The sequence below is a fragment of the Triplophysa dalaica genome, chromosome 10, assembly GCF_015846415.1.
Source record: "Triplophysa dalaica isolate WHDGS20190420 chromosome 10, ASM1584641v1, whole genome shotgun sequence".
Classification (NCBI taxonomy): domain Eukaryota; kingdom Metazoa; phylum Chordata; class Actinopteri; order Cypriniformes; family Nemacheilidae; genus Triplophysa; species Triplophysa dalaica.
In genome coordinates, this window is record NC_079551.1 from 16,500,292 (window position 1) to 16,524,393 (window position 24,102).

Sequence of the window (24,102 nt, forward strand, 5' to 3'; positions counted from 1 at the left end):
TGTACGCGTCAGTTTAATTCTTGTCCTCTAAACAATGTACTTGGGAAAACTTAATCACCGCAATATTGTGCCACAAACCAGCCCCAAATGTACTGCCTTAAATTTAGTCCTCTTAGCTGATAAAAGTCAACCGTGCAAAACTTACAATACCCTGACATGTGGCGCCAATATTTATTTTTGTTCCTTCACGGCTGCTCGGGGACTGTTAGGCACGTTTTTCCCCCCTCTCTCTGTACACTGAATTCAATGACAATACCAGGCCTGCCATTAAGTGAAGGAGCACTGTATTAGGGCCTTGTTCTTCAACCTGCACCCAGCCGTGAGCTTTGAGCTTTATTGAAAAAGCAGCTGTATGGGGAGACAGGAGATTCTGGTTTTCTGTGGTTCTATTGAACTCTGTCACATTCAGCGTGATTCGTTTAATGAAAACAAAAGCAGCGATCTAGTCTGTGGGTAACCATGTAGTGTCTGGCTTTAATTTTTTCTTCAACTTTATTGTAAATAGTTCTTATTATTTATTTTATTTTGTTTAATTTTTTATTTAATACTTTTTTTTATAAAATAAAATAAAAATAATTGAAATGTAATAAAGTATAAAAATTGTGGCTATAATTTTAATACACCCTAGAAAATAAACGGTTAAGTTGAGTACATTGCATTTAATATTAATGTTAAATAATACAGATCATTTATACAGTAATTTCAGATCATTTTTATACTGTATAACACAGAAATTATTTCTCCATAATATTGTTTGGTGCTATGCAACACACTTTTTCTATCTCACTTTTTTGTAATCTGACAGTCCGATTTTAGAGGTGCAGGTCAGCGACAGACATTTCCAGGTGCCTTCGTATCTGCAGAAATTAATAAGGCGTTGCGGTTGTGATCTGTGAACTTGTTCACGATTTATATCATATCCCCCCACTTCATCTCCACATATACTACCTGACCGGTCACTGCGTATCCTCCAGCATCCCCCACCTCGACTCGCCCAGCGCCTGAGGTCAAGCCGGTGGGCTCACTGACAAACAGCCTTTGAGTGAGCGCGGTGGCACTCGGGCAAAGATTTGTAACAGTGTCCCTGGTCCACTGAATTTGAATTATTTTGCCCGGGCTCTGCGTCGCTTTACATTGGCGTGAGACACGGGGGTGAGTGGTTATTGTCGCAGGGGGTAGGGAGGGGACATGGGGGAGTGGGGTAAGGGGGGCCCAAGCAAGCCCCAATAGCGGTACCAAGGGCAGGGGTGCGTGGTGAAGGACAGGGGGGAAAACAGGTGGAAGGTTAATGGCCCCTGGACCGGATCCACCAGCCGCCCAGACTTGATATATGGGCTTTGGGCCTGGTGCAGGCGTAGGCTTTCAAAGATATATTATTTCATTTGAGAGACTGCATTCTCGTCCCTGCATTTGTCCACTGATAGATGATATCCCGTGGCTGGGCGGAAGCCACAATTGGAGATAGCGTGTGAGTTTTCGTAAGGCCTCCTCCTGTACATTTTTTCTCTTTCTGTCTCTCTCTCATTGACCGCTCATATTCTCCTGTCCGTCCACTTGGCTGTGGGCAGGTTTTCTGGCAGGCTGTTTTTTTTATTTCTAAGGCAGCTTTTTCAGTGGTTTCAGTATCTGTTTGATGAGTAGAGATGTGGACATCCACAAAGACCTCTTTTCATTCATAAATAATGCACAAATGGACAAAAACTCTGTGTCTTGTCATGAATTTTGGAAGAACGTGGTGTTTTGGCACTTCATAAATTTTGCAACTGCAAAGTTCAGACCGCACGTCCTCCAAAGATTCAATAAAAATGTATAACAACAGATATATTCAAGGCGGACCGTTGGCTAGAGCGAAAATTGTGGGGTGCAAATATTTATTAGAGGGATAGTTCACCCAAAAATTAAAATTCTGTCATCATTTACTCGCCCTCAGATTGTTTCAAACCTGTATAAATGTCTTTGTTTTGCTGAACACACAGGAAGATATCTGGAAGATTGTCAAATCTCACCCCATTGACTCCGATAGTATTTATTTTCTCTACTATGGCAGTAAATGGTGGATGAGATCTGACAGTCTTTCAAGCTTCTTCCTGTGTGTTCAGCAAAATAAAGAAATTTAAACAGTTTTGAAACAATCTGAGGGTGAATAAATGATGACAGAATTTCCATTTTTGGGTGAAGTATCCCTTTAATGTGATGTCACAGCCTCTGTTAAATTATCATATAGATGTGGCCTGTAAATATTCGCTGTTTATTTGATCAATAAATCAATATTCGGTTCTTTGACTTCAGCATTAAGTCTGGTCCATATTTTCACCAAAAAGACAGAAAATATGTTTTTTTTTTGTGGCATATAGGTTTGAAATATGAAATTTCCCATTCAAAAATAATAAAAAGTACCAACCAAAAGACTCATTATTTCTTATAAAGCTAAAAAATTTATAAACTTTGTAGCAGCTTTGTAGCTTTAAACATTGTAGCAGCCAATCAGATTTCAGCTATACATTCTTAAAACACAGCGATTTTTTGCATACATGTACAATGCAGCCTCTTAAGATGAGGTCAGCCTCTTTCGCCCAAAAAATGTGTCCAGCACCCCCAGGCCTTACCGGGCGGAGGAAGGAAGTACGTACACTTGTTAAAAGGAGAGATTTAGGGTCCGATCCCCCCTCAGGGCTTGTGGGAGACTCCAGGGAGGGGTTGGAGAAGTCGGAGGAGAGTCTGTTCATCCACTTGTTGCTTTGATGAGGGATAAAAGCCTGTCATGAACTTGAAGCTCCTGCCCAAGAGCTGATGGACTCATAGCGCTACATTCATTCCTGGTGCACTTTGAAATATGAAAAAAAAGAAACAAATACAGAAATATGTTTTATTTTTTATCTTTCAGTGAGATTTGTTAGCACTTTGCACTCCAGAAAGGGACAAATGTTAGATATTATCTTGCGGTGATTAAGGTAAAAGCCTTTTTTATTGGCTGCACTGAATGCTTGTTAAAAACCAGGATGTAGAGTGAAGCTACGAACAAGCCCCAAAACACCCCAATCAGACCCAAGCCGACAGCGCACAAACTGCACCGGGGAGGCAGATTTAACAGCAAACAACCTAACAAATCAACTCAATCAGCATTTTCACCTTTTACGCTCTACTGGAAACGTAAAAATGCCTGGACATCTTTTCTGCAAGCGGTTGTATTACTTCATACAGAAACGTAGCTGTTCAAGAGCATAAACGTAATGTTTCTTGCGACATGCTGTCGATTACCTGAGGTTTTCTCTTTATTATAACACTGACAGATTTAACCACGACACTATGCACATGTTACTCAGTGCCTTTTCCCATCTATACGTGTTCTCTTCAACCCCCGCACACTTGTAAATTAGATCGGCAAAGCAGCTGTAATTTTGCACCTGTTGTACTTAATCGGTTTGAAACAAACACATAAAACGCAAGTGCTCTTTTGAAAGTGTAAAACTTTTACTTGCACGTTCCTGCAAATGCAATGCAAAAAAATGATTTGCTGAAATCTGTTGACTTCTCCTATACTGTATGCCAACGGCAAAAAAAATCTTGGCCCCTCACGGACGACCGCCGGCGAACAAAACATGAACATAAATATAAATATAAATACAAACATAACATAAGTTCGGGCCCGGTCCTCTCTCTTCGACGGTCCGGTCGCTCGTTCCTTTTATATGCTCCCATCTCCTACGTGATTCGAGGCCGGTGTGCGCACAGCTGGCACTAATTCACAATTACTCACCGGACTCGAATCACGGTCTTGCCCCGCCTACTCTACTACAATGTCTAAACGTGCTAAAATCAAGAAACGATTTGTGATGACAAAATACATTATATGTCAAAACTTAGTGTAGTACTTTAGGGCTGTCAAACGATTAATCGAGAATAATTGCATCCAGAATAAATGTTTGTGTTAACATAAAATATGTCTATGTACTGTGCATATTAATTTTATATTTATAAACACAAAAACATACTTATATTTAGGAAATATTTGGATGTATTTATTTATATTTTTATATTATTGAAATGATAAAGTTTTATGTTTTTGTCAAATATATGCATGTATGTCTATGTGTTTATAAATACAAAATTTAAATGAACAGTACACAGACATATTATGTAAACACTTTTATTCTGGAAGCAATAAATCGTGATTAATTGTGTCATCGCCCAATTGTTTTGCAATACTATTTATTGATACTTATTAATAAAGATAAGATTTATACACGACTGTACTTTAAAGAAATGCTATTTTTGCTCCAATGGTTGTTATTGTTATTATTTTTTACTGGAAATCAAAGCACAGATACTAAACAATTTGACTGTATGATGCTTTCTGTCCTTCGGTGTTTAATGAAGTTGTAATCAGAGCAGGCTTTAAGTTTCTAGTATCTTCTCTCGGTTTTGCCCTGTCAGCAGTTGCCCTCAACATCTATTTTGGTTTCTAATTTACAGCCCTCTGTTACCCACATGCTGAGAGGTCTCAAAGACAATAGATAAGCAGCACATTCAGACGGACCAGGAGCGTGCGAGCTAGTCTTACACTTATAAATAACTGCTCAGTGTGAATGCATTAACTCCTGATGAACAGCATGTGCGATTAAACGTTATATGCAGTCGCTAAGAAATGTCCGCCAGGGCGTCAGAAAACACAAAGCCACCTGTTCATTAAATCGTGCTGTATCTTTTATTTCTGCTTCAGTGTAGGTTCAATATCATACGCTGGCACTGCCCGGCGCTTTCAAACGTTTCCAAACGCATTACATCAATGAACGTACCGTTCAAAATCGTTTTCGTAATGACATTCCGGAGCAGATGAAAGTAACGTTTTCACGATTTCTGAACTACAGGAGAGGGAAAATATTTGAAATTCGCACTAGGCGAACGCTCGAGGCAGGACGAGTTACAGACGTGTTGAAAGCGGTTTTAAACCTCCAGAGGATTGCGTTATGCCAGAAACGCCAGGTTGCGGCAGACGGCGGAGACGTAATGCTTGAGAGAGGCCACAATGTAGCTGTCTGATATTCTTTTCTCAGATTAAAAGAGCAGGTTTGGGACTTTGAGTTTCTTTTTAAACTCGATAAAAATTTGCATTAAGAAGCTCAATAAAGAAGGGTGGTCCGCAGCTGCATGTGTGAGCGAGATGTTTTGGCACAAGATCTTTCTGGTGATGTCCATTTGCTTCTTGTTAGACCAGTGTGTGGCACATTACAGTTCTTTGGCACGAACGCATTTAAAAAGGTGACATTCACTACGGAAAAACGTTTGTTTTTATACAGTATATGCACACATACACAGTACCGGCCAGAGGTTGGGACACACCCGACTGAATTCATGTTACTCGTGATCTTAAAAAGCTTTTCATCTCAATTTATACATAACAAGCTTGCAGATTATTAAAAGTATATTGAAACAATTAAGTTGCTTACTTTTTATATTATAGTTTTAACTTGATATGTACAACAAATTCATTTTTATTTTGAATCAAAAAAGTTATTCATTGACAGAAGATAAGCATGCATTGGTATACAGAAGGATATATCTATATCTATATATACCGTTTACGGTATCTGTAAAAATCTAAATGAAGCCCTGTGTGTTAAAAAACACTTTTCATTTACAGTAAATTTACAGCAGAGATCAGGTCTTACTTTCTACTTCAGTAAAAGCAGAAGTGATCGAGGTAGAGATGTCGGTTACTAATGGCGATGCGTTAGTACTTTTAAGACCAAGAACAGACAGGCTCGCTTGCACAAAGCCTCTTCGGCAGGCGACTGCATCTCCCAGCTAAATAATACAGGAGCCTACCTGGACCCATTTCCCATCCGAGCCAATCAAGAGTCATTTCCTGTCGTCTGTCAACGTGTCACTCAAAAGCCATAAATATTGACAGGCGTCGCCAATAAAGAAGCCCGTAAATCGTGGAATTGGGGGAAAACGCGGCATGGGTGGAAATAAAATCAAATAAAAGGCAGCGATCGGTCTAAACACCAGCCGCTGTGTGTGCATGTGTACCAGATTAAGAACCTCGATCGATTGGGACTGGACACGCCGGGCAGAACTCATTGTGGATTTGAAGAGCATTATTTTCTCAGTGAGCTGGATCTGTGTGTGTGTGTGTGTGTAGTGGCACACCAGAGAGCTTTTCTCCAAAGACTACATGTATATTATGAGACTAATGTTCGGTTGAATAATTGATCACCGCTGCTTTGTGTTTTGATAATTAGCTGATAGCTTCTTATCTTTAAGCCCTTTAAGATCCATTGGAACACATTTGTTTTTATTTTTTATACTAGGCTGTGATTTTTAAACCGTTGCTAAGCTTGATGTAAGATAATGCTGATAAATGGACTCCTTTTGTTTGCACTTTTTCTCATAACCGTATTCCATCATTTCGTTCTCCTAGACTGGGGTGTTTCACCAGAGGCTTGTTAGAGTTTTGCAATGCAAGGAACCAATTTTTTTTATATTTTCTCATAAATTCTCGCTCAATTAGATTTAATGATAAGCCCACACTTTAATACTTATGCATATGCAATACAATTTTGCTTTGAGATTCGGACCTGCAGTTTAATCATCACGTGTCAAGTTAAGCGCATGGAAGATGGTTCTAGTATCTGATTAGAAGTGATCCGCATTGAAGCCGCCGTTAAAAAACGAGTTGTGTAACTGTGACTACAAGAATTGTTCTTTGTGATTTTTGATTAATTCAATTGAGATTCAATTGAAAGTAAATTTGAATGTAAAAACAACAACACTCCTTAACAATGACTGTATTACCGAGCCCCTTATTCCTTTAATAACTACCGCAGATTTTGGGTGAGCATTTGGCCGCCTTGTAAGGAATTTTGGAGAGCAGACTGTGCGGAGCTGTTTCACTTTCATTCAGAAAAGACACTCAGTCTGTGATGTGTCCTTGAGGTTGAGTTCAACTGCTGGCAGCTGAGCACTGCAGGTGTGGATTTATTTTGCGCGTGTGTGTTTTTTCCCTTATTTTGTAGATTTCTAACAACAGTGGGGACATTTATATCAAAGTTGACCTGCTCCGTCTCAATAAATCCGTTTAAATTTGAATTTGTGTAGCTATTATGTTTATAAATGAGGATAGACCAGGCCTCACAAATATCGAAGGATCAGAACTGTAAACTTGACTGAACTAAGGATGTCTTGTTTTTATTATAGTGTGACATGGGATGAAGTCGAGCGGTTCCGATCAAACCACTTGCATTTCACAGGTCAAGAGTCACTGTTAATGCGGTCATCGTGGGAACTGATCAATCGGCATTCTCAATCGATCAACCTTGATCCCCCACCTTAGCAGGCAGCCACAGACGCATTATGTCCACATGACCAGTAACCCATGAATTATGGAGGACAGCTCAGATATAGCTTCTACAAGGAATGCAAATATGTTCTTAAAGATATTTTCTGATGTCTCTATTGACATTGCTGTCAGGCATACAGTGTAAAGCTACATAATCTATGCATATCATGAACAGTAGCACATACCTCGGACACGATTACAGCATGCATAGTTTTCATCGCTGGGATGATCGGGTTGGTCCCTGTTTGCTAAGATCATGTCGGTTGGCTTCTGTTCATCAATATAGCAGCTATAAGAAATAACACAAAACTAAAGGATGACATTTACATTTAGTCATTTAGCAGACGCTTTTATCCAAAGCGACTTACAAAGAGTTAGGGAGCAACAAGCGATATGTCATACAGGAGCCATAATACAGTAGGTCCCAATACAAAGTGACTGGTTTCAACAAAAGCTAGACCACTACCTGTTGAGAGAAAGGGTCAAACAAAGTTAATTTAATTATTTCTTAAAGATACAGGTTTTAATTCAATCATTTGTCAAATATTTACACTTAAAAAAACAAAGTAATTGTAAAGAATTTTACTGTATGACATATTTTGAAACACAATTTTGAAACACGGTAAAAAAAGATAAAGACTGCAGATGTACAAGAAAAACTTTTAAACGTTTTACGTGACCAAACTGTTTTTTTTTACAGTGCAGGTCATGATGTACGAAAACATAGTTAAACTTAAAGTTCACACATCCTGTCTTTCAGTAAGGTATCATATGAAGCAATGTCTGACTCTAAAATAAATGAGAGAGAGAGAGAGAAAGAGAGCAGGCAGTTCCCTCTGAGGAGCACAAGTATGAAGCAATGCACTCGGAGCGGCTGGTGGCCACCTGCTCAAAGTCCCAGCATGCTTATCAGACCCTCGGCAGGAGAGAGCAAACACAGGGATCTGCCATGACGAACAAGATGGGAGATTTCCACGAGATCAGAAAAAAAAGAGGCCAGATAAACCAGAATTAAGGGCCTCGTGCATCACAACCGCTTTTTGAAATCCTGTGAGGCGACTAAAAAGGAAAGCGGAATGTTGCACCTCAGCACAAATTGTTTGCACTTCCTTTGGGTATCCGGGACACCATGATAATGTCCCATGAGTTATCAAATAGACACTATTACGGTTTACTGTGTAGTAATGATCATTTCACTTTATGAACTTTCAGGGTGTGCGACTACTTTTCTGAGCTGGGCTTAGTAAGAAACTGTAAGCAACAACCTAAAAAAATGATATTTCACATCAATTCCTTCACAACTACTCACGATATGCAAGTTCAACGTTTTGTAGCTTGGTACCACTTACATTTAGTTCAGAAAATTTACAAATATACTTTTTTTCTTTCATTTTTTTATGCAGTAGTTTATAAGGGAAAAAATGACAAGAAAATTTGAAATTGCAATAAAACACACCTGAAACTGAAACAAAGACATCCATCATCAAATAATGAATATTTGTAAACCTGACGGAAAGTGTGTGCGTGTGTCAGCATACGAGCAGATGTCCACAGAAGATATCTCAAAGCTTACAGCTCGACAGCACCATTGAAGTCTACTTCAAACCTCACCTGTAGTTTCTCCAACCAGCTGCACTGATCCACATCCAAAAGGTCCAAAGATTTCGGATGAGATTCGTTTTCTTTTTTGTCCCCCTTGTTTCTTTTTTATCTCCCCTTGTGTTTATGCAAATGCGATTCCGGACCACATGCTCACGGTCTGGCTTCAGCTGTAAATAAATCATTCGTTTCATTCTGTTCATTAATGGCCACTCGACGAGATTCTATTAATCTGTTCATTAGGGTACTTCAAAAACAAAAATATACTTATTAAAAGCAGTTCCAGCTGTGTGAGCTTGTTACGACGAGCCTTAACAATGCTTGTGGCACTCTACCAAAACCATATGGGATAAAAAAAGCTCATATTTGCCAATTTGGAGTCTGTACTATTACCAGCGGTCAACCCTTTCAGGCTATTATGAATAAATATTACTTTTGGACGTGCGGCGAGACTTATTTGCACATCATTTACATTTAATGAAAAAATTGGCCGGAACTCTTCACAAATAATCACCGATTTTCACAATGCGGTTCAAAGCAGCGGTTAGACACACTTGGTATGTTTATAGGTCTTTTTAAGAAGGCCTAGCAATTGATTGGAACATTGATCTAGCGATGCTTGAATGACCATAAAGGAATTAAATTGGTTTCTAGGAGGATATACATTTTTTATCATACAGTAAGTAAAGAGAGAAATGCGCATGTAAAAGCATGAAATATAACCCCAACATGAGAGTATTAGATCAGTTTTAGATAGTCACCCCACGGATAACCAAGATACTGCATGCATAAAGAATGTGTTTTTTGATGTTATTTTAAGATTGCGATACAGAAATACGGGTCAGTAGATTAGATGGTGGGTTTAATCCTTTATTATTTTATTTGGCTGACCACTAGCTCCTTATATCACTTTGTCAAGATAAACGTTAACATCCTATTGCCATCTGATTTTGAACATATCACCATTACACAGAGTATTTTACAGCTTTTTTGATGCGTTTTTAAAATATCTTAATAGTCTCAGAGATTGTAAAGTGCTGTAAAACCAACTTGGTTTGCCTATATTGCCGATTCTCTCTTTTATTTGCCTGTAGATCATAAGACTAAATCACTGAGTGTCTAAAAGGATCAAGCCTGTTGTAAGCGCACATCATAGGACAGTCAGGCAAAGCCGTGACAGTGCGATGGGAAGCACGCTGACATGGAAACAGCCGTATCAGACGCACTTTAAAAGGTCAGACGTGCCTTCTGTGCCCATCTGACGCGTCTCTGGCAGAAGACCCGGACCGCCGTGTTTTCCCCCGCTTTGACTCGCGGCCCCTCGTGTTTCCGTTTGATGACCCAGAGGCCCAGGGGGTAAAGAGGCCTTTGATGAGAACGCCTGGCCAAAACAGAGCCAATGACAGGTCCCTTTGTGGAACGAGCATGTTTGACTTGCACGGCGGAGATTTGTCACAATAAAGCGCTGATGTGGAGACGGGGTGAGATGGGTTTACAATGCTGCATGCATGATGCATGTATTTGATTTTTTTATTTGAAGTTTTTCTATTACTTTCAACATAGAGGATTTATATTAGAAATTAAAACCATTCGTCGCTGTCCTTCCAAATCTTGTACGTCCAAATTTGCTGTTTTTCAAGAGATAGAAAAATGCCCTGTACTTTTTAATGATTAAATACTGTGTTGACAAGCACTTTTAAATTTTTGCAAAACCCACTGACACACATGAAGGGTGACTACAAATAATGATTTAAGACAAAAAATTTAATCACAAAATACGGAGATACGAGGTTTCAGAAGTACAACAGCGAAAAAATAATAAAATAAGATTGAAGAAAATGTCAATAAGGGTGTTTGCATTAGTTTATTGAAAAGTATGTAAAACGTGTAATTTTGGTGTTCGAGGATTGTCGATTTGAAAATCTAGAGCCGACTCCTACTAATTTCTTTGTTATGACTGTGAAAGCAGCACAAACAAGACCGCAAGCACTCAAAACAATCCGATACAGATATCAATGGAGCCTCCCACGGTAGTACAAGGCGTTTCGTTCTTTTTATCTCCGCCTTGAGAAACAGCAAGTCTTACTTTAATATCCTTAACCAACTCTCCATCTCTCACTGGAGTTTTTGTAAGCTCTCCTGTGTTTTTACAACCCTGTCTAAACTTTTCACACGAGAGACTTGCAAAACATTTCATGTGAAATTTTCCAACTGTCCACACAGAAACGTTTCACGGGTTTGAAGAATAGTTGGACGGGGACTCATTTGCCTCACGTTTCCTCATTCTCACCACCGTTTGACTCAAAGAGATCTTTTCACCCACTTTAGCACAGTTTAATGATTTACGCAGTGAGCCATGAGAACCAAGGAGAGTGACAATGAACATCTTGTTGGAGTCGTTCACCTCCCGGACGAAAACTCATCGATGTACGTGTTCTGGGCCGCGAGAGCCGGCGTGGTCCGTGCTGAACGCGCTACTTAATCACGAGGGGTGAATGGAACCATATCTCTTGACAAACAGATTCATTAGACACTGAGTAATGGAGACATGTGCGGGGGCTTTGCCGAGTTCACACGAGAATGACCTCCGGTGATCTTTTATGCTGTTTTTCAGACTAGGAAAAACATGCGTAGCTTGAAATCACAATCGGACGCCAGTCGAACAAAACCTCAGTGTACGTTGTATTAAAAGCAGTGTTGGGTGTAACTAGTTACAAAATAATTACTTACTTTAATTTAAATACTTTTCTTTTGAAAAGTAAAAGATTACTCTTATTTTTCTTTAATTTAATTAGTTACTTTAGATATGAATAAATGAAATACATTGCGTAACATATGTGTGTGCTATAGTGTAATTGACATAAAAAGTCTAACTTTAAAATCTGTGCTTTAATGTATTATTCTCACAATTGTAATACTTTGGTCGGTTAATAATACTACTTATGTAGTTTTATATTATTTATTTGAATGAATTAAAAGAGCGGTTTCATGTCCATCCTTGAATCACTTAAACACTAATCACTAAGGTTGATATTGGAAACAATAAGTATTAAAATCATTTTTGGAGAGTAATTCTACTTACACTATTGAATATGTAATTAGTAACTAGTATTTAAATACTTTTCAGAGTAACTTTAAAAAGCGACAAATAATATGATCCAAAACACATTTTACCTCTCTGACATTACTGTATAGTAGAATATATAAATTGTGGGATTAAAGCACCAGGAACTGATTGGGGAAATGTAGGAGGGGTTGGTAACAACAAACAAGTCAAAAAAAAGTCTCATCATACAAATTTTGCTCGTCTCGCCCTTTCTTTAGGTTGACGACCAAATGAAGCTCCTCCAAAACTGCTGGAGCGAACTTCTCATTCTGGACCACGTTTTCCGGCAGGTGATGCACGCCAAAGACGGCTCCATCCTCCTCGTCACGGGGCAACAGGTGAGCGTTTGCTACATCTACTCATCGAGACCCTCCCCACAGATCTCATCAGGCCTTCACCAGCGTGGATCAACAACCCTTAAAGTGCTATCGACTACCCCAGCCACTCCATTAAAAATAGATTACGCTTAGATTTAAACTAATGTGATCAGAATAATCAATTGTATACTTCTCATCAAGCGCGTGGTGAGCGAATAAATAAAATGGTTGGTTAAGCATGCACGAGTCAAAGCGGAGAAGGGATAAGAGAGCGGGAGACAGAGAGAGATGCAGATGCAGGGAAGGCAGAAGATATGTATGATTTACCTCACTTGTCTCTGAGGAACAGCGCTGGACGGATGCCTCGGGCTCTGCTGAAGCTCTCCGCACACGAGGACCTTTAATTCTGTCTTCGACTGTGCCCCATAAACACACATATGCATGCATCCAAAAAATTTTGTAAACTGCTTATAAATAAATATGCTTCTGTCCGCCTGTCAGCAAGACAAGAGTTTAATTTTTAATTCTGTGTTTTCTCTCCTCCCTTTACTACTCGCAAGGAATTGATCTCGAAATGACAGCTCGAACATTGAGACTCGTGGAAGTGAATGTCAACATTTTTGGCTTATTGTAAATGGAGGAGGATATATTAAACAGCGTTTGGGGCGAACATGACAGGAAATGTTGAATCTGGATGACAACATTTAGTTTTCACACGTCGCCTCGTCTGTTTTACTTTCGCTGATAAAAGAACAAAAAATCACCCCTACACTTTTATATTCACATTGTCAATTGTGAATTTTTATTTTCTCTCTTTAATTGGAGAACAAACTGAGACTTTGGCTAGATGTTTTAATTTAGATGTTTCTCTATAAAGAAAGCCCCAGGTATCTTTTCCTCAAAGAGGTTTAAAGGTGATTATTATGTCTTAAACTGAGCTCAGAATTGCCAGGATACCAAAGTGTGCATTAAAACATTTCCTAAAAATAATCTAAACTTTCCAATCCATATTTTATTGTATAGTTCTATACTTCAGACCAAAAATCGAATTTCTACATTTTTGTGTAGACTTTTTATGCTGCTTTTGTAATGTAAAATTTCATTTTTTTGGGGGGAAAAACATTTCAGATCAGTGGCCAATTAAAAAGGGGCTATTAGGTCACAATCTATAAGCAGTAAAACTTTTCAACTCATAGGTAGGCTATGTCAGGTGCCATATGTTGACATGTGTGTGAGTTTACCCGGTTTCTATGATTTTGTGGTCTGGATGGTGTCTGCTCTGTGTAGCACATCTCTATTTGATTATAGAGGTCTGGCGGAGGATTGGGGGCGGGGCAGAGGAGGGCCAGAACTTGTTTGCATATTTTGCCTAATGAACAGCTGGTGCAGGAAAAAAGCCTTTGGGGAAGAGAAAGCAAAGACTCGTAGAGTTCATTACATCCTATTATACCGACAGCCTGACCACACGACACGCTCACACATTAACAAACACTGTACTCAACAAACAAACGCTCTGCCAATTACTAAACAAATATGATTATTCAAAGGAAGTTTAAAATGCTATTGAGTTTATTGGGTGCTCTAGGAAGCTACAAGCTACAAATAATAATAATAAGAGTTAAAGCTATTGTTTTGAAAAGAAGTTAGTCATTTAACTACTACTAGAATATTTAGACTAATAATAATAAATCATAATAATACATTTTAATTATTGGATCATTTCATTTAACAATGTGGCCATTTTTGGCACAAAAACACCCATGAATTCATTGCGAATAATTTCACAATAAGTCCAACAATATAAGCGCTGCAGGTTAACTATTAGTGAACTACTAATGCTCCTAAAAATAGCAGTTAAGTTAGCAGTGTCACTCCCTAAATGGTTCACCTCATGCATTCTGGTCTTGTTTGAGAACACATGTCATTGTTTCTCCCCAGAGTTGATATGGCAGCAAAGCACTGCGGGGGATCAGTGGAGAAATGTTGCGATACATGACACTGCATGGGCGGCTGTCCAATATGTCACTGAGACACATGTCCCCCTGCTGTCTGTCTATCTCTCAGTCTCTTAGGCCGTCAGAAGAATCTGAATAATCATAATCAGATTCACAGAGAGCTTTAGTCTTTTGTTAAGATCAAACCACTACTGATCTCTGCCGTGTCAGACTGAATTACAGAACGTCACTACGGACCGATGTTTGCTGATTTGTTCTTCAAACAAAGATGGAAAAAACATTAAACCCAAACTCTAATGAACACAATAAGCATAAATCATTGCCATGTTATTCTGTAAAATTGTTCAATAGAACAAAAATAGCTGTGAACATTTGCAATAAAAAATATTTTAAATACTCCGTTTGTATTGATATTTAATATTGAAATATTTATAATTTTTACATATTTAAATAATTTGGATAATTTTCTTCCCAAATCAAAGTACTGTACACATTTTTTACATTAATTTAACTGCTTTGGGTATGTGGTAAGATTATTAATCTTAGTTAATAGACAACTTCAGTCGCTTCCGTGTCTCCTATCGGCTTTGAGGAGATCCACAAATGGAGCCGGAGAGATGCGGGAATTCTCCAGCCAGGACTCGAAAAAATATTCCACTCATCATATTTTCACAATAAATAAATTCCAATTCGCCCGTGTTTTTAATTGCAAATCCAGCTCGGAGGGAGTTCTCCGTGCACTTAGGAGGCCCGTCGTCTACCTTCCTCCAGAAACCCTGGTGCAGTCAATTATGGTAATGAATTGTCAATAAATATAAAAATTTAATATGGCCTGCTTACAGTGAGTGGCAGCTAAGGACTTGCCTGCAAGACAGATTTGCTGCTTCTGCAGATATTAAGTGCACCTGAAAGGGGTGGAGAGAGCCACGGGGGTCCCGCGCAGGGTTCGGCCCGGTAGCCTGGGGGACCTCCGGGGGCCCTCGTTCACTCACGCCTCTCCTTCCCCCACCACCCTTCGTCTGGCACGGGGCGCTGTGGTCAGAGGGTATGGGCACCTGGGATGGAGAAATGTGCAGCTCTTCCGTGTTCGGTCTGATGCTAATTATCATTCAGGATCAGTTTGGGTTTCTATCCCTGCTGTGCAGAGAGGAGCTTAGCTACGCTGGGAATAGAGAGAGAGAGTGTAGATGGTGTATGAAGTTCAGAGCTGCCAGACCTGGTTATATGCTTACTTTCACGCTCGAAAGCTAGAATGGTGGTGGCAGATGCTGTCTGACTCCGGTTTGGCTGAACTTTTAAATTAGAGTGACTTTCATTCAAGAAAGAACTTTCAATGAACAACCTGGGAGACAGTTGAAGCCTGATGGAGAAAGTTTTTACACATGATTTTTTTGACTATCCTACGTACAGTTTTTGGCACAGTTATGGATGCACAGACAAACCTTTTCAAATTCAAAAAACTCATCAACCTTGCGTAGAAGCACACAGGCAGCATAAACCATCTTTCACATGGGTTTTAAAGTGGCCCATACAATAAAATAAAATAGTTAATAAAATAAAATTAAATTGATGTGCAAAAATGTCCTAGGCACGTTTGTCTATGTGTCAAAGTGAGGGGTGTCACGGTATTCCGTTTCCGACAATAACCGTGATATTAAATTGTTCGATATTGTTTTCATTCTACATATGATAATATTGTAAATAATTTAGCTACCACAATGGTTACAATCTCTCTCTCTCTGCCTTACTTCACTTGAGTGTGATTCAATGTAAAAAACGAGAGAAAACACCAAATAAATGATTTATATAATAAAACATTTATTTAAAACATTTCAATAGATATCACGATATTGGCCGTTTATTTGGCCAATTGGTATTGTGACAGGCGTAGTTGAAGTTTCATAGTATGTTTGTAAAACTGTGATTCTGAATTGATCTACTACACAATGTTGCTGTCAATAATAACTTATTCGCACCCCTTTCTTTCAGGTGGATTACGCCCTAATTGCCTCCCAAGCCGGGGCCACACTCAACAACCTCCTCAGTCACGCGCAGGAGCTGGTGAGCAAACTACGTTCCCTCCAGCTGGACCAGAGGGAATTCGTCTGCCTCAAGTTCCTGGTGCTGTTCAGCTTGGGTGAGTTCAGACGGAGGGGTGGAGACTTGGGCTATGGCCTTTGCACATTGTCCAAATCTCACTTGCTCGCTCCCAAGGTTCTTAAGGGACCTTGGGATAAGCCAGAAGACAATACTGTTTGTATGATAAGAACATCATTATGAAAGCCACCATCTCATGCAGACACCCTCCCCTACCTGACGCTGGGGTAAAGTCAGTTTTTGGACTGACCTTAGACCACCTTTATTTTTCCAAAACCAACATGGTAACCACATGGTAAAAGACAGCAAAATGCCTCAACAACCACACTCAGACTAACCCAAATGTGGTATATTGTTAAAGAAACAGTTCAAATTATGCTTGGCGTAATTTATAATTTATTTTTAGTTTATTTATTTAAATCAAATTGCAGTGTATTTGTTATATTTGTTATATATTTGGTATTTGTATATATAATGCTACATATAAACTTATAAAGTTTGAATTAATAACATCAGGTTTCATTGCTTCTACAGAGTTAGTAGCTGAATTGGATTCCGTCAATAACCTTTAAGCCATCGCTGCTTTACTTCTGCTAGTCTGCTAGCATTACAAGCGATCAGATGTTCCACGGGTAACAATCACAAACCAATAAAGCCACTCAGGTCAAGGCAGTTCCAGCAGCTAATTCACAAAAGACGCAAGTCTACAACATGAGAAAAAAAGACTAGCTGTCTGTTTGGCACCATTGTGGAATATTAATGCCCGCCGTCCACATCGACATAATCATCATATCAGTCGCGCTTGTTCCGCCTTGTGGTTTTGGTTACAAAAGGAGAAGAGACAGAATACAATGTGTATAGGAAGCTTACGCTTAGATTCCTGCTGTATCTATTGGCCGCGTCCCTGAAATACATGTGTTGAGCGTCTACACCGGTTCTTTAGCCTCACCTTGAGAAGATTCCTCTCATCTTACCTACAATTCACCGAAGACCAGATCTGAGCACACATGAAATTCCCGCCACACTAACCCTACATCTTCCAGCCTTGCAAAGTTTATGTTGATCAGGTTTGCGTGGCAGCGTTTTTTGTGTGGTTCTATGGAGCATTGGTGTAAATAATTTGGCGGAAACATAATCCATAATATAAAGTCTTACCTGAAGGGAGTGTATCGCCCCGGGCACTACCCCATGCTAGCCTCCCAACCCATTCGGTGCGCCAAGTCTGAAGAGACTGAAAGAACTAAGATTAGAGATTAAAAATGTCTTTGAGAGACATAGAGGCAGCATAATTCGAACAAAGCCCTCAAAATATTCAGTTTGCAGATAAATGTGCAAGGCCACACATATACACCCGTCTGACCTCATGACATCAAGCCAGGATTACCACGTTTACAAATGAAGCCTTTTAAAGGAAATCAAAGTCACATTTCCCCCGCTTGCACTCCCCACTGCTCTAAGTTCTCTATCAACGCTCCCAAACGTTGCAATCCGTCACTGTCGGTGAGCCCGCAGGGGCTCTTTATAAAGCTAAGTGTCGATAAAGAGGAAGATGGACACGATTTGACCTGAGAGCAGTCACTTGTCTCTTCCATTCCTCCGGCTTGTCGAGAGGACCAATCGCAGTCAGACGATCACCTCTCATGTTTTTTCACCGGCCGAAGCGTCTCTATCTTCCCTTCTGTCAGTCTCCAGGTTGAATAGATGCTGTTGATCTGGCCGGGGTTGAAGGCTTTATCAATGGTTAAATAATTACGGCCAGAGCATTGATTTCTTCAACAGCACTAGAGGAGGTGAAGGGTGAACGATGTTTTCGATGAGTAGAGGGGGTGCGGAGGATCGCAACGGCAGTTTAGACCGAAACGGCGGCATTTATCTTAGGAGTCTGGCGGACTCGTCTGTGCTGCCAAAGATGTTTTAGGGAAATGCAACCGATATTCGCAGAGCAAAGTTAATTTTTAGTTAATGCAAGCAAAAATATTTCATTTCTTGTACTACAAATGCCACGCAATCTCAAGTAGCTGACAACAATATTTTGTCATTGTAAATTTTGTAAAATTGTGTATTACAAAATGTGGTCCTACTGGTTCAAGTTTGACGACCACTGTGAATCAAATGTTTTAATCATTAGAATCGAATTGAATGCCATTGTAAAGGGTAAGAGTATGAAGCATGAGATGAAAACAAATGAATATACGCTAGGACATGCTTAGCACTCTAGACAACCAACAAATCTGTCAAGCTCTTTTGATGGCCAAGTCCCTTTAGGCTCAGCTGGAGAGCTCTTCCAAACACCTCTGAAGACCACATCATAAAATCATGGCATGCATTCAGAAATAAAGTCATTTCCATCTTTTCACTCTCTTAAAAGAAGCAAAAAAATGATGTTCCCTCATAGGTAGGCTCTAATTAAGCCGGCCTGTCTTGTTTCCTTGATCTAAATCGATACGTCTACCCCTGTGCAAAGAGAGGCGAGATCGGTAATGCATGCGCAAAGGCTCATAACAGGTGCAAATATTCGTTTCCTGAAACAGACCAAATAATTTGGAAGTCGGTTGGGATTGATTAACATTCCAGGCCTGGGACGGTTCGATATTTACGCCTCGGAGACCGCTTTCTGGGGCCAAATAATGGTGCATAAAACTGCAGCAACGTCTTAATTAAATGCAAGATAATAGGGGCAGGTCTTTCTTGTGAGCCAAGCAGTTTGGTACTGACGGGCTGTAAGTCATCTGGAAGATGCGAAGCTCGGGGCCTAATCAATACACGTATAAAACAACCGCACGTGTGTATGTGTGCGGCCAGCCTTTAAAACACCACACGCGCGCTTATACAGACAAAAACATTGACAGCGGAGATGCGAACATTTATTTTCAGTGATTTGTGACAACGCGCTTCGGAGCTTTCCCCGATCTGACCACTCAGCGCGTCACATTTTAAACCTTTGCCATTTGCCGATGTCATAAAGCGCGCTCATTTAGATTTCTCTCGAAGGTGAAAAACCTTCCAATCAATCCTGAGTGCTCCGATATTTTACAAATCTGAAGCAGAGGAAGAAGTTGGCCGGTGCAGTGACCCTAATATTTAAAGGTTATTTCTTTCGATTGCACACGACAGAATTTCAAAAGCATCTCTTCTTGGGCATCTTTGAAACGGCACCCTCATTAGGGACCTTAAAAGGCTTTCAGACTTCTTTATCAGGCTTTAGAAGCTGCTGATATCTGCCTGCACTGAGCTTTTAAAAGGGAGTGAAAGAATCAGCCGCACTTTACAACTACTAGACGTCTGTCGTGCGTTCCCTGAGTTTGCCGGATTCTGAGCGCTCTGCTTTGATTTCGACACTTGGCTCGTGTGTTGTGTCTCTTTGGTCCCCCACCTTTTTGTTCTTTATCTGTTACTAGGAATTACTTTATGATTAGCTTTAAATCGCAAACAGCTTTGTGGGATTGGTGATTGTTAGGCATTAGTCATTAATGCGGTTATCTGAGTGTCTACAATCGTTCGAGATAAGTAATGTGGACAAGTCATAGGGAGAGGAATCCGAATGTATGGATTTACTGCTGATAATAGAAAGATTGACTATATTTGGGTTTTGCTTTGATGCGTTCAACCCATTACTAGAAAATATATTATCTGTCAACCTATTAAATCATTTAAATATATCGCTGCTGTCCTTCGGCGACCTTTTATCTCAACATTTGATGATTTTAATTTTTGACATTAATCATTATTATTAGTCACCCTTTATGGTTGTTTTTGCAAATATCTAACCAATACAAAGTGTTGTCAATTTTGACAAAAGGGTATTTAATCCTTTAAATAAAGTAAAAAAGAGCAAGCTATTATTATTTCAGATTACTGTACATTTTTTCGATTTGGACATTGGAGTGTTCGGAAAAAAAGAATAGTTAAATTAGTTGTAATATTTCATAATAAAGGAAGTGGTCTAAAATACTGTATGAATGACATTCAAATTCTGCAGAAATCTGTTAAAATTCCAGCAAAATTCTCTGGTTGAATGTCTCTGTGTGGACACAATCTTCAAAACATCAAACAATTCGAAAGTTTGCTACATCTAGAACTAAAATCCCATCTCGGGTGGAGGTCGTGTCCCTGACACGTTTGTGAACCTCCACAACCTCCACACTCGCAGAAGAACATGCTCCAACTTTCTTGTAACTATCAGTAGGAAGTGCATTACAGAACGGCCGGCTTCCCCTTTGACAAAAGCCCGGGATGAAGTGATTGAGAATACAGTGAGCTATATGTGCTTGTTCTCTTTCTCTCGCCCATGTCCCATCGGATTCCTCACTTCCTCTGCTTCTGCCAGAGCCTTATTACAAGCTGTCAGTTTATTATAAAACATTAGGAAAGCAGAGGGACACTTGCTGTAACTGTCTTATCGATCCGGGGATAGATTCTGTGATTTAACACCAGCGCCGACCATATTTCCACATTCTCAGCCTGCTATTAAACCTTGTGCTTTCCTTTAGCTATTGATGTATCAACATTAACTGTTACAAGCAACTACAGAAAATCAATGACTAACTTTTATTACTGGCTGCATAACACGCAGGCTGGCCCAAGCTCCAGTACTTAGCAGGCAGGCCGGGCCCGGAACATGCCCCGCTCATGTCAGGTGTTTCCTAAGTGATATCTGCACTGGAAATATCAATCATAAGGGCTCCGGCTTCTTTCTGCCTGTTTGTGCAGATCGTTGCCCCACAACGGAGCGCTCGGGTGCCATTTTGAAGAAATCTGCTAAGCAATGGTCCAAGATTCACCGCAGCAACAACTATCAATATCCTTAATGTGCCGGAATTTTGCAATTCATTTCGTTCTCGAGACATTCGGCGATATGAATGTTACACGACGTGCATTTCAAAGTATAATGAGTAAGCAGAGTATAAAATAATAATAACTCGCTCTTTCTGTCTATCACATGAATCGAAAGGGAGGCATTTGAAGGGGAAGAGCTAAACATGAGCCACGGCGAAAACACATCACCCTTAAAGATTTATGAGACTTGCGGTCCTGCCGGGACAAACATATACAGGCTTTGTTTTTCCAATCAATGGGCTGAAGTTCATTATTCCCTCTCAGCGCAGCCACGCTTTGCGATTGTTGCTGCTTGTGCATAACAGAGAATGTTTCCGTCTTTTTTTACTCTACGTGACCTGAGGTGTATAAAGGTAGCTTGTGTGCGCTAGTTCCGATGCTAATATAGTGCCATGGGTGCATCGCATCCACCATATTTCCTTACAATTAAGGAATTATGTTGTCTTGTACAAAAAGACTAGCCCAGGATCTGTCTCTGGTGAGTGTCTGCCCAGCTAATCCGGCTGAGAAAACGCGAGCCGTGGTAGGATGTTTCTATTGATCATAGAGCCGCCAGGTCTTATTTAAACATTGCGCACAAACACAGATAAGGGCGTTACACAAGCCAACATTAACTCCCCCCCGTACCAGCTTGTCATTTTTCAATCGATCCCACAGAAGGACTTCTGTGCCGCAGACATCTATAAAAGTGACCCGGTCATACCAGAAAGAAAGAAGCCCCATCGCTCAGTCCCCATGGGTACTCTGGACACAGTGTTCGCCTGCAAATAGTGTCGTATAAATAGCTTCTTCTGTCTGTTTATATATAAGTATGTACATATGTTAGATGTGTTTATTTCGTTACAAACTAAACAGATTTTGAAAAAAAGTATTTTGAAATGCGTAAGGTGGATACATAGTATACACTGTACACACACACACAAAAAGCTACTACTTGCAACCTGAATATAAAATGTAGTGCTGTCAATCGATTAAGGTCATTTTTTAAACAATTAAGGTAATTTTCACCATATCCACCGATAGTTTAAAAACAGCTGATGATCCTGTCAATCAAAAGAGGAACATGTTATGAGTTTGTGGTCTGTATATATATATATATATATATATATTTTTTTTTTAAGAAACATCACCTGTTTGATGTTTAATAGTTATAGCCATTATATGAATCAATTACATTCAAAAAGTTTAAAAATACTTAAGATTTAATCAATTCAGAAAAATAAAGTTTAAGAATTTGCGAGTTAATATAACCACCAAACTATCAGTATCTGTATTGACATCACTCTTAATAATCGGCAATCGTATCAGTGGAGAAATTTGTATCGGTGCATATCTAATAATCATGATAAGGCGAACTGACAACTAATTATAATGTATATACTGTGTTAAGAATACATTATTAATTGTATGTAACTTCATTAATATTGTTTTATATATTTTGATCACTCCATGTTTGATCTGAAACACTAAATCAGCAATATCAAGGGACTCAAGGGCTCGTCCGCACGGCAGAAGCGGAGCAGCTATGCCATCTCAACCCTAAAAACAGGCCTGTGTAACCAGAGCCGGCCATTAAACGCGACGGCACAAATGAGCCGACAGGTGCTGCAGCTCTTGTCTCTCGTTCGCCATTTCATCCACCTCTCCTTCCCCTGCCCTCATTGTATTTAAAGCAACAAAGCCATGGAATGCCTGAACTGCCTTGCCGTTGGAAAAAACGCTCCATGTTCATTCTTCCCGAAACGTAACCTACATCGCCACTGCAAGTGTGAGGAACTAGACACGACATGGGCGTCACACTTCGGGGTCAAATATAGAAATAAGAATGAATCTAAACATCGGCCGTCTTGTCCCCAAAGGGGGGGGAGAGGTTTCATTAAGGGGGAGTAGGAGAACTTGTGGTGTAAGAGGCAAGGGACGCTTGCGTGCTGTCTGTCAACAGTGGGAATGCTGGAAAGTGCGGCGGGGTGGGGTGTTGTTTGTTCCTGGTTATTTTAATGTTTGGAGCTAGTGGTAGCTTTATGGTTCTGTCATTCAGTCATATGTTAACAACTGGAATCTGTTTTTCTGGACTGTTTCGTTTGCCACTCCACACAAATCTGTATATTTACCATCAAATATGCTTTGGTCACATTGCCCAGATAAGATGCTAAAACATTTGAGTCAAGATCCGACAGAATGGAGTCTACTACCTCAAATTTACGGATAAAATAAAATCATGCGCTGACTTCCACTTATCTATTTTTAACATCAATAAATCTTTGCCAGTCCAGTCACACAGTCCAAAACTGAATATATGAATGTAATATAACTCTAAATTGATCACATCTTATGTTATTTATTCACTTATCTAGCTTTTTAGTAGGTAAGTCAAAACTCCACAAATGAGCTTAGCTTTGACAGGAAGCTTACAAACATATCATGTAACATTACCCTGAAGGAAAATATTGCAGCTTTTAATGTGGCTGAATGTATTAAATGAGAATTTATCATATCGGAGTAACTTCAGTATGTATGAAAATATGAAGAAATTATACTGTATAGAAGCAGACACCTTCTGTTTGCGTCAACACGTGAATTGTTACTTGCCCATGAGCTGTAAATTCACAGATGAGAACTCTTGAATATCTCATTTCTTCACAGTTTAATATCTCTTTTAATATCGTTCTTGTTTCCAATAGAATTTCAGAAGAGATCTCAAGTCTGCATTGAATGTTTAGATATTTCAGTCATTATCAATCTCATTTTATAGCTTTATGATTCTAATCCATTAAAGGGGTCATATGGCACGAAAAGATATTTTTATGTCTCTTTGGTGTGTTATAAGTTGCCCGTGCATGTGTTATAAAT

The 24,102-nt window shown here is 39.6% G+C and overlaps 1 protein-coding gene across 4 annotated transcripts in view; it reads left to right on the top strand.

Moving 5' to 3' along the window:
• nr5a2 (nuclear receptor subfamily 5, group A, member 2) overlaps nt 1–24,102 on the top strand; it is a 78,935-nt gene that overhangs the window by 45,880 nt on the left and 8,953 nt on the right. For all 4 annotated transcript variants that reach the window (XM_056757808.1, XM_056757805.1, XM_056757806.1 and 1 more), the window contains 2 exons: nt 12,266–12,385; nt 16,309–16,456. In XM_056757808.1, coding sequence (XP_056613786.1) covers nt 12,266–12,385; nt 16,309–16,456 — 268 coding nt within the window. The remainder of the gene's footprint in view (nt 1–12,265; nt 12,386–16,308; nt 16,457–24,102) is intronic.